Below are 11,898 nucleotides of genomic sequence, written 5' to 3'. Positions count from 1 at the left end.
CGGGGAGGGAAATGGGAGGCGGGGAGGAGGCGGAAATCTTTTTTTTCAATAAAAATTATATTAAAAAAAAGAAATACAGAGTATGAAGAGGAAGATGGTACAAGGCTCTTTGGCTGAGTATCACTTAGACTCACTAGAAGTTTTGTATTTGGAACAAATAACCAGTGTCCATGAGTAGCTCCAGTTAGAGGATAAGTCACAGTGAGGGGTGCAATTGCAGGGTCAGGTCATGCCTTGTTTTGCTGATAGTGTCAATAAAAGTTAAAATTTTAAATATGCCTTTTCCTTGATGTTCTTAAATTAGAACTGAGCATGCATTTTGTTTTCCTATTGCTAACCATGAGCTCCATGTACATCCCTTCTCTTCCCAAAAGAATAATGGCCCCAGGAGGAGTCACATTTCTATCACTTTTAGATGCATTACTTCCTTCCTACTACAAGTATTTAAATGAGATGATTATCTCTTCTCTCACTTAATCTTAGAGGGTCACTTTGTCTAAGTTCCTACCTTGGGTTCCACTGCAGATTTATTTCTGTATATACATTAGTGCACAAGCACATATTCTCAATGCTATTTGATCCGTAATACAAATTGTTGTGGTACAAAATGTGACTTTTTGTTAAAGTGGGTCAAAGTACTAATATTTCACACAGTTATGTATTTCCCTAATAAAGATATTCTGCACACTTTACTCTGCTATCCTCATGCCTTTAAACTTGCATTCAGACATGCCACCTGTTTTCCTGAGTATTTTTTGCAGTCAGCTTACATAGGAAATTATCAGTTATAAGACTGCTTTGATAAAGTAACTCTCATCCTCTCATCTATCTATTCTCTATATGTCTTTATATCATCCCCTCTCCCATATATCTATGTATTTTGTCTCTCCTTTCTTTTTTGTTTCATTATTATTATTTTATCACTATAAAAATACCAATTCAAATTCCCACTCCCTCCCCTTCTCCCACTCTCCACATACCTTCCCAACCCTCCCCTCTCCAGTCCTAAGAGAGGACAAGGCACCCTGCCCTGTGGCAAGTCCAAGGCCCTCCCTACTACATGTAGGTTGAGCAAGGTGTACATCCAAATAGAATAGGATCCCAAAAGGCCAGTACATGCAGTAGAGACAAATTCCAGTGCCACTGTCAGTGCCCCCTCAGTCTGCCCCAACTATCATCCACATTCAGAAGGACTACCTTGATACCATTCTTATTCGCTGCAAGTGCAGTTGGACTTGGTGAGCTCCCATTAGCCCAGGCAAACTGTCTCAGTGGGTGAACCCCCCATGGTCTTGACCTTCTTGCTCATATTCTCGCTTCTTCCACTCTTCAGCTGGACCTTGGGAGCTCAGTCCTGTGCTCATGTGTATTTCTCTGCCTCTGTTTCCTTATGTTGTTGGACAAAGGTTCTATAGTGACATTTAAGATAATAATCTATGGTGATATGCAAGATATGAACCTTCATCTGGTGATGGATGGAGATAGAGACAGAGACCCACACCAGAGCATCAGACTGAGCTCCCAAGGTCCCAATGAGGAGCAGAAGGAGGGAGAACATGAGCAAGGATGTCAGGACCACGAGGGGTGCACCCACCCACTGAGACAGTGGGGCTGATCTATTGGGAGCTCACCAAGGCCAGCTGGACTGTGGCTGAAAAAGCATGGGATAAAACCAGAACATGAAGTAGGAACAAAACCCCATGCCATTGTCCTTGGCTTCTCATCAGCCCTCATTGTCCCTTTTTATGATAAGAGAAAGATGGAATGTTACCATTTTGCTGGCCTTCCCTGGTAGCAGCCTGTCTCATTAAGAGGCATGGTCTGCCCACTACCTATCTCTCCCTTTCTGCCAAGGCAAGCTTATTTCCACTCTTTCCCCCTTTTTCTCTCTCTCCACTGTTTTTCTGAAGAGGCAGCTCTCTCTCTCTCTCTCTCTCTCTCTCTCTCTCTCTCTCTCTCTCTCTCTCTCTCTTTTCTTCCCTTCCCCCCATACACACTTTACCATCCTATACCCTACCAATACCCACTAAATAAACTCTCCATCTCGAGTTTTTTCTGCATGGCATATCTGTCTGTATGCTATGAATATGTTTTGTTACCATTGGTGTATAAGAAATATTTAGAGTATACTTGGTAGATATAAGCTATTACAACGGACCTGGGTTCGCTTCCCAGGACTCTTACAATAGCCTAAAACTCCAATTGCAAAACAATGTACACCCTCTTCTGGCCTCTGATGGTATTAAATGAATGTAGTGAACACACAGACAACCAAGCATACACATAAATAAAATTAAAAAGTTAAAATATCCATTCCCAAAGTTAAGCATTTATTTACATTGAAAGAGTGAAAAATGTTTCTTCTTGTTTTGTAATTATACAGCACACTTAATCACAAATATTTGAAAACCTTTCATTCAGATCTAATCATCAACCTTTTCCAGAGCTCTCTCTCCTCTCAATTTTCTCAAAATTCAATTAACTATTCTTTTACTTTAAATTTCTATTAATATTTACTTAAAAATATCTTTCTATTTATTGAATTAAGAATATAATTTCATCTTTTTTTCTTCATTTCCCCTTCACAAACCCTTCCATGTATGTCCTTGCCTACTTACTCTTGTTCATCTTTAAACTTTGCATTCCTCGGGAGACTAAGTACGGAACTTGTCTTTCAGTGTCTTACTTCTTTCCTTCAGCACAGTAAGTTTCACTGCTATGGCAAGAGAGAGATTACATTTGAATGGCAGCAAAGCACTCTATCATAAGGATGTAACATAATTGCTTTGTCTGGTAGGAGTAGATGCACACCTAAGTGATTTGGGTTTTTGTTTTATAACAAAAAGCTGTCACAATACACAAAAGAGGGAAGAGTATTTTCTGTACACTTTTTTCTATTGTTTGTGGGTACATAACAACCTTAGAACTGTTATAACATAGTAGTTCTGATTTTTAAGTTTTGAGGTATTTCCAGGCTGCTTTCCATTGTGAGAGTGATAGTTAACACTGCCCCAATAGTGCTTATATCCTTATTACATATTTTTTATATCTTCCAAAATCCGTATTCTCCATATTCTCACCAGTGCTTGCTTTCTATAATCATTTTAATAGTAGAGAACAGTACTATAGTGAGGTGATATCTCACTGTGTTTTTGATTATCTTTTCCAGAAGACTTTCATCACCTGCTATTTCACAGCTACATGTTACAAGTTCTGTCCATATTTGCTGACAGTCTTGTATTGTGTGCCTTTGCTATTTTACCCGTAAAAAATGATCCAAGTCCAGGTTTGTCTAAATCCATAGGCATTGTGTGTCTGAAAGAGTATATGCAGAGAGTGGTCTGTCTCTGGGGTTGTGGTAGTCCCTCACACTTTTTCTACAGCCACCAGCCTGTGGTCAGGACTTAAAGATTCTGCCTGTCTTTTGGAGGAATAACCATGAAGTAATGACTGTCAGGAATTTATAATACAACCTGTTATCACCTGCTATATTTTTCCCCACAAAGCATATTTGTGTTAAAGTTTGCTTCCTGGCTTTGGATCCTGGATGGTGACAGAAGTCCTAGGGAAAGTCTGTTCTCTACCAAAATACTGTTCAGACATATTGTAATTTTGTAGCCATAGAAAGCCGCCAGGTGCTGGGGAATATGATATTAAGGTTTGCTGCTTTTGCTTATGGTGCACTTCTTTAACTCCATGAAGCTGTGATACTTTGCCAGTCTAGAAACCCTGATGGTCTAATAAAAATCTGAATGGTTAATAGCAAGACAGGAAAAAAAATAGGCAGGGCTTTTAGATAGAGCAAATATATAGAAGAAGAAATCTTGGAGAAAGGAAGGAGAGAAAGAAAGAGAAAGATATCAGGGGGCAGCCATCCAGCTACACAAAAATCCACAGGGTAAGAGTGAAAGTAAGACTCACAGAAGTAAGAGAATAGAGAAAGTCCGGAGACAAAAGGTAGACAGGATAATATAAGTTTAAAAAAAGCTGGTAAGAAACATGCCAAGCTAAGGCTGGATATTTGTAACTAACTGTAAGCCTCCATGTGATTTAGGAGCTGGTTGGCAGACACCCCAAAAGAGTCAAAAGTTTGAAACATTGAAGTACAGTCAGTGATGTAAGGCGTGTCTATCCATGGCTGCACAGGTTGCCACAGGACTCTATGGCAGGTCCAGAAGCTCCATCTGTAAGCTCTGACCTTAGCACAGGGACATGAGTCCTTGCCTATCATATCTCACTGAATTGCAGCAAACACTGAAACCAATGCAAGAGTCTCTGCTAGCTCCACCCACCATGTCTCTCTTCAGGTCACAGGCAGTGGGGATTTGGGGAGGGTGGTGGTGACAGTTCATGGCTGGCAGGTCAATGTTGTTCCAGAAGGTCAATATGCAGATACGCAAAGGGAGTGGAGCAATGAAGTGTTATCACGATTGGTTCAGAACTGGTTTAGAGTCCTAGGAAATGATCTTCATCCTCCAAATGTATCCACTGTTCCTAACTAAACTATAGGGAAGTAGGTATGACAGAGACAAGTCTTGATTCATATGTTCTTGAATGTAATTTTTCTTTTCATTATACCTAGGCTGAACATTATAGAGTCTCACTTGGTTTCTTAATTCTTAGTGCTCTAAGACTACCTAATTGAGTAGTGTGTCTGTGGGAATATGAGCACTGGAGAACCTTATTTATTCCTCTTTGATAATTTGCCTGAATAAATCACAAGAACAGCAAACCCTAGTAACACAGATTTATAAAATGATAAAAGTATTACAAATACAAAAACCCACCCAATTCAGAACATACTTATGGAATATTCAATCAAGTCTTTGCGTTCCTTCTATCTTTCCTCTTCTTTTCATTTTCAAAATGTTGGATTTAAATTTCTATAAGGGTTAAAGCAAGGTAGATACTTAAGACACTGACAATTCAGTTATTTTCCTTATTTTACTTGTCAGAGCCCACCATGTCAGAAAGGTATCTTTGTAGAGGATTCCACTTGTGAATGCCACTTCTCTAAAGGTAGAAGTAAACATGAAGGTAAACTGAGTGGATAGAACTGACATGCTACCATACAATCTGCTTTGCAATCCTCACAGCCTTGAATTCCTCTACACACTGTCATTTCAGGGTTGCAGAGAGGTTTCCTCTGGTTGATCATGTAATATACAACATTACCTATATGACTTAGGGAAAGTGAGCAGGAGGCTTTGCAGCTCTCCTAGTCCTCAGAGGTCAGGCTCAAACCCTTTTTAGCCTCCTCAGTTCTTCTCATTGTGGGGAGACTCACTCTAGGGCTTCCTGTGGTAACAGGTGTAGTGTACACTATGCAGATGCTCTTCCCCCACTGCTGAGTACCTGCTGGCTCACTTGAAATTATCATGTGCAATACAAAAGCCTGTCTTTTTAAATTTTCCAATCCTGTTTTACAAGTAAAAAAAAAATTACTGTGATTTTTGTTTATATGTCCATATAGTTTTATGGAGTGCTTTTATTTGTTTTGGAGTTTTATGGGGTTGTTTTTTGTTGTTGTTGCCCTAGGAAAAATTTTTCTGTTGTCTAGTTGATAAAATAATAATATTGAATCCTGGTTTGTTTAATAAATGTTTGTATGTTTTTTTTAAAAAAGTAAGAACTTTAGTGTTGTGAAGAGGTTAGAAAGTTACAAGCCCAGAACCAAGTGATCTCAGGCCGTCTCAGCTTCCTTTCTGGCAATTTGTAGCAAATTTTTCCAAAATCCTTACCTATTATCTATGTGACGATTAGGCAATCATTTTGAATATATAAATTGGTTCCGGGCTTCCACCAACCAAAATGATAAGAATGTCAGAAAGTATTTGAGGCCTGTACCTCAGTTTTCTCTACATTTTATAATCACCTTACCTAATGCGTCCACTGATAATTTTTTTTTATTTTTTATTTTTTTAAAATTTTTTATTTATTTTTTTTTGAAAAATTACCGCCTCCTCCCTGTTTCCCATTTCCCTCCCCCTCCTCTCACACATGTCCCCCTCCCCTCCAATCTATTCCCCCTCCCTCCCGAGAATGATGAGCAGTCCAGGTTCCCTGCCCTGCGGAAAGTCCAAGGTCCTCCCACTTCTATCCAGGACCAGGAAGGTGAGCTTCCAAACAGGCTAGGCTCCCACACAGCCAGTTCATGTATTAGGATTGAAACCTAGTGCCATTGTCCTTGGCTTCTCATCAGCCTTCATTGTCCGCCACGTTCAGGGAGTCCGGTTTCATCCCATGCTTATTCAGTCCCAGTCCCGCTGGCCTTGATGAGCTCCTAATAGATCAGATCAACTGTCACAGCGGGTGGGTGCACCCCTCGTGGACCTGACTTTCTTGCTCATGTTCTCCCTCCTTCTGCTCCTCATTTGGGTCTTAAGAGCTTAGTCTGGTGCTCCAATTTGGGTCTCTGTCTCTATCTCGATCCATCACCAGATGAAGGTTCTAAGGTGATATGTAAGATATTCATCAGTATGGCTATAGGATAGGGTCATTTCAGATTCCCTCTGCTCAGTTGCTCAAGGTACTAGCTGGGGACATTTCCCTGGACACCTGCGAGCCCCTCTAGAGTCAAGTCTCTTGCCAACCCTAAGATGGCTCCCTTAATTAGGATATATATTTCTCTGCTCCCGTGTCCACCCTTCCTTTATCCCAACCATCCCATTTCCCCAAGCTCAAGGTCTTTGTTCATGTTTTTCTTTGAAATTGTTCCCATTTTGGAACAAGATATTGGGGAAAACATTGTTCCATTTTTCTCTGCCATATATATTTCAGTTCAGAATAAATTGTTTCCTTTAATTTTTTTGAGTGAGAATTATTTCTTAGACATGGAAGAGGTCCTATTTCAGATGAGAAAGATGACTGGGAGTCACAATGAGGAGGAAACAAGAGGATAAAGAAAGGGTATTTACAATGTTACAATCATGAGATACTTGAATAAAAGTGACACTATGGGATCTATTCAATTTTGTGATTATTATGCACTAGTAATTTTTTCATAAAAATGTCAAAATATTTTTTAAAATTATGTGATGCTGATGAAAGAAGAGGCAAGCTAAGAAACAAAATGTAATGAAGGGTCAATAAGATATTTTCTCAAGAGTCAGTTCATCTTTGTATGAGTTACAGTAATTGGTTATACTTCATGCATCATCAATAGCTCTTTTCTTAAAAAACAAAGACAATGCAGACCAGTTGAGTGCAGAGGTCCATCTTTCTTTCAATGTTCTATGATTCTCATATTCTATAAAAGGAAAAGTTGGTCCAAAGCTTGGTGCTGACTTACAAATGTGCCAGAACAAGTATCACTCTGGGCACGGAAGGAAATCTACTAACACTGTTTTATTCAAATCTATTATTTTGGATTTTAGAGCAATATGATTTGGGCAACTAATTCCTGTTTACTTCATGGTAAATAATAAGCGTAACCATGGCTTTGGGAAATTGAAGGTTATCTTAGCTCCCTTTGTAGAGAGTTTTGTAATCTTTGGACAAGATTACAAAACGTGTTCAAACATTTCTGACCTCTATGTAAAAACAACGATGACCTAATTATTAACTAGATTCATGTTTACTGTGAATGTTAGTGACTATGGTCAGTATAGTGCCATAGTCCACTGTCACGAATTTGTGATGGCTATTATTAAATGAATGCTTTTGCGCAGGGAAGGGGGCAGAATGCAAAAAGTGTAGGTTGTTAGAAATATCTCCTTAGGCTAAGGAACTTGAATACTTAGTACTCACTTGATGGTGCTATTATGTGAGGTTTAGGTCATGTCAAATATCGTTACTGTCTAGAGACTATTGTGGTTATTCAGTTTTACTACAGTATTGGTTGGACAAGAAGAATTCTAACAACTTTCTTTTTGGGGGGGGGAGTACAACAAAGGGTTATTTATTTGGGGATAAACTCACAGTGAGGGTACCAATCCACAGTCCTCCGCATGCTTTGGGAACTGGAACCAAATACAGCAGCAAAGAGGTCCATTCCATGCTTTTCAGTTGCATTTATAACATGAAATTTCATCCAACGTGGGCCACTATCTTAAAGGCTATTAGCCGAAGGAGATCCCACAGCACTTCCCTCTTTTGTCAAAATAAGAGAGTTCTAAGCCTAACACAAAACTATATACAATAAGAACAAATATACATAAAAATTAGAATTACAATCAGCATGACTCCTTAGGATAGGATAACTATTGAAACATGTTTCTTATTTGAATGTTGTTCTAACAACTTTCTTTTTTTTAAGGTTTATTTATTTCTTATATATACTGTCCTAACAACTTTCTTTAAGAATCTATGGTAAAGCTGGGGAAGTATGCATGCCCATTAGATAGTCACTTTGGTTTCTAAATTATTTCAGCTCTGAGCTGTGAGACACTGGCAGTTCTTTGTTTCCTGTTACCTGTAGGATAAAAAAGGTCTTTCATTGTTGAACTATACAACACTGAAAAACAGTTTTCTTTAGCTAAATGATTAATAGATAGATAGATAGATAGATAGATAGATAGATAGATAGATAAATTCAAGATGTGTGACTGGTTGCTATGTTTTGTTATCTTAGTTTTATAAATGACCAAAAATGAAATGAGGTATAAGACTTACATTGTTAAACAAAATATGTCCAAATGTTCAATAAAGCAAAGAAGTATTTTAAATATGCATGACTATGTGGTGTACAAATATATTTCTAGCCATTGGGGCAATACAACAAAAAATTATCAGTTTGAGGTCAACTTAAGTTACATAGTAAAACTTTGTTAAAAAAATAAATATATTTCATGGGATATACAAATATTTTTTTACCTGGTCAATAACCTGAGAATGTACAGGTTGATGTGTTTTCTATCATCTCAAGATTAATCTACTGCTTCCCAAGAATCGTTACACATTACAAATAAGTTTATTTATTCTTATTAGAAATACTTAGACTCCAATCTGTACTGTTAAACTAGAAATTCAAATGGATACCCTGTAAAGAAGGATAAGGGAAAAGAACATCTCATTTTGACCTCAATCAGTAGGACAAAGTCTACTAGAGAGAGAGAGATTAAAGGTTACCTGACAGATCAGTCAATGATGATTCAAAGAAGGACATGTTAAATGTGCAGGTAGTGTTATAAAAGCTCCATGCTGGCTGAGCACAGCTGTGCCAGGCAGAAGGATCTCCATGGATGCAGTTGTGGTCCTGGTGCTCAGCCTCTGCTGTCTGCTTCTCCTCTCACTCTGGAGACAGAGCTCTGAGAGAGCGAAGCTCCCTCCTGGCCCCACTCCTCTCCCAGTTTTTGGTAATTTCTTCCAAATAGATGTGAAGAACATCAGCCAATGCTTGAGCAATGTAAGTATTCTCTGTGCTCCTCCAGTACCTTGACAAGGAAGATAAACTGACAGTTGCTTTAGATGAAAATCTAGTATCAGAGGCAATATAGTAATAAATAGTCACAAAGTCAAAACTCTTGCGAAGTATTGTGTATCTTATGACTCTTAGAGCTGGCCATTGTAGGGAATTCAGTAATGAGTGAGGTTTCAGATGAAAGGACCCTTACATCTTTGCATTGTATAAAAAAAGAAAGAAAATCACACAAAACTGCAAAGTTTGTAGATATTTCCTATCTTAACAAAAAAAAAAAAAAAGACCAACCTTTTCCATTATATTTGACTGAAGACCAATAGTGAGTAATGTTTTATTCAATAAGTCAGGTAGAATTTTAGAGATATGTTTCTACTCAAGTTATCTATTTGAAGCTTGACTTTAAAAATGTAACGGATGCTTAATTTAACTATGGATCAATGGACATGGGATAACACAAGAAACGCAAGAATGAAGCTAAGACTTCAGCATACTGATGATATTTATATTCAGTATTAATTTTTGAAAACCCTAAGTTTGGGGCTAAGAATTCTGCCATAGAATGAACTGGGGTTTTTTCCCCCAGGAAATATTGCATGCCTATGGTACAACTCCTGTGGTGTCCACTCTCTGATTTTAGTAACAGTATACCTAATCTGGTTGCTCAATAGAATCAAATGTGGCAATTTACAAATTTACATTTCCAAACTGAGTGGATCTCACCTTAAAGCTTTATTTATGTATCATTTTGTCTATTCCATTGTGCTACTTGTGTATTTTTTGTGAGGGCCCTATGGTTTATACCACTATAACTCTGTAATATAATTTGCTGTTAGGTATTGTTTTAGCTCAAACAGTGTTTTTACTGCTTAGGAGTGTCTTGACTATTCTCGGTCTTTTGTGCTCCCTATGAAGTCCTCTGTTGTTTTTCTAAACCTGTAAATATGGCATCAGAAATCTGATGTATAGGCATTAAATCTTTAATTATAGTAGTATGGTTTTAGTAGTTTGGGTATTTTGTTCTTGGCTTCTGCTTCTGCTCTGGTCTTCTAACTATAGTGGACTGTGGTTGAGTAGAGGGTCTCCACATCTCTGGGCCAGAGTGGAGTGGTCTTTGTTCAAACAGGATCTTTATACATGAGTTGGGGAACTGTGGCATGGTAAGAAGGGTGTCAGGAGTGATTGTGGGTAAGGTGGGCAGGCACTGAGAGAATGGGAACAGACAGCATGCAGATGTGTTCAGGTGGTCAGCATCCTGCTGAATGTTTTAGTGGGAAAATACATTGTAATCTTTGTGTAACAACGACCTGAGCCTTGAGTCATTACATGGTTCACTGTAGGTGATCAATAACTGATATTCACTCACCATAATGTTATATGAATAGGCTTCAGAACCATTTGAAACTGAGATTCGCCTAACTAAATATTATTAAAATACAATGAGGGATAATATCAGAGGGAATGAAGTTGACACCATGAAAATTAAAATGACCCTTTTTTGCTAGTATTTACATTTTTCTTTCCTATTTTCAGTTCTCAAAAGTCTATGGCCCTGTGTTCACCCTGTACTTGGGCATGAAGCCCACTGTGGTGTTACATGGGTATGAAGCAGTGAAGGAGGCTCTGATTGATCACGGGGAGGAGTTTTCTGGCAGAGGAAGCTTCCCAATGGCTGAAAGAGTTAGTAAAGGCCGTGGTAAGTAACTATACATGCTTATATGAGTGTTTCACACTGTTTCTTGTGAAAGTGAAGACTGAAAGAAGGGGTAGAACCTCTTCCCTAGGTACAGGTTGGACCTCTGTTGTTTCCACCCATCAGATCTCTCATTTGTTTCTAGAATATTTTTCTTTTTTTTCTTTTATACTTTATTCTTTATTTTGACACTGATTAATTACATAACTGTCTCTTTACATAAGATATGACTTTTATTTTTATATTATTTTTTATTTATTTTAGTTTTTTCTTTTTAAAATTTATTTATTAAAAATTTCCACCTCCTCCCCTTTTCCCATTTCCCTCCCACTCCCACTAGTCACCCTCCCCCTCTTCCTCCCTCTTCAGTCCTAAGATAAGTCTAGAATATTTTTCTAGTGTTTTACCATTTCTTTAGGCATTGTTTTTAGCAATGGAAACACATGGAAAGAGATAAGAAGATTCTCACTCATGACTCTGCGGAATTTGGGCATGGGGAAAAGAAGCATTGAGGACCGTGTTCAAGAGGAAGCACAGTGCCTTGTGGAGGAACTGAGAAAAACCAATGGTAAGTGTAGGTGTATATATCACATGTTAGTTTAGGTATGTGGATATGACATGTTGATCATATCTTATCTAAAATTTTCTTTGTTTTTAAATCAGAAACAACTGATATGCGTTTCATGTTAATTTTCTTTTGAGCTGCATAATTGTGCATTTCCATCAGCACAAGTGTACTTTGTCTTTGTGAATCATTTAACCATAGAATAATTGCTATTCATAATAGTGGCAGATCCCAATCAGAGGATATTTGTTTTTATTTTATTGCATTTCAGACATTTGAACA

At 38.1% G+C, this 11,898-nt stretch overlaps 1 protein-coding gene and 1 long non-coding RNA gene across 13 annotated transcripts in view; one reads left to right on the top strand and one right to left on the bottom strand.

Moving 5' to 3' along the window:
• Positions 1-11,898, top strand: part of LOC126503086 (cytochrome P450 2C25) — a 222,092-nt gene that overhangs the window by 98,956 nt on the left and 111,238 nt on the right. For 2 of the 12 annotated variants that reach the window (XM_050144714.1, XM_050144722.1), the window contains exons 1-3: positions 9,092-9,346; positions 10,892-11,054; positions 11,470-11,619. The exons of 9 other annotated variants lie outside the window; for them this stretch is intronic. In XM_050144714.1, coding sequence (XP_050000671.1) covers positions 9,179-9,346; positions 10,892-11,054; positions 11,470-11,619 — 481 coding nt within the window. In that variant the 5' untranslated portion in view covers positions 9,092-9,178. Of the gene's footprint in view, positions 1-9,091; positions 9,347-10,891; positions 11,055-11,469; positions 11,620-11,898 lie in introns of those variants that run through there. One more of the 12 variants, XM_050144719.1, reaches the window with a different exon arrangement.
• On the bottom strand, positions 6,045-9,194 carry LOC126503192 (uncharacterized). Its single transcript, XR_007592214.1, has 3 exons — positions 9,070-9,194; positions 7,921-8,413; positions 6,045-6,450 (listed from the first exon to the last, which is right to left on the bottom strand). It is a non-coding gene; the product is annotated as an uncharacterized lncRNA (long non-coding RNA).

The sequence above is a fragment of the Alexandromys fortis genome, unplaced genomic scaffold (genome assembly GCF_014885135.2).
Source record: "Alexandromys fortis isolate MF-2015 unplaced genomic scaffold, M_Fortis_MF-2015_v1.1 scaffold_16, whole genome shotgun sequence".
Classification (NCBI taxonomy): domain Eukaryota; kingdom Metazoa; phylum Chordata; class Mammalia; order Rodentia; family Cricetidae; genus Alexandromys; species Alexandromys fortis.
Note: the sequence above shows the minus strand (reverse complement) of the source record. Positions and strands in the feature narration are given on the sequence as shown.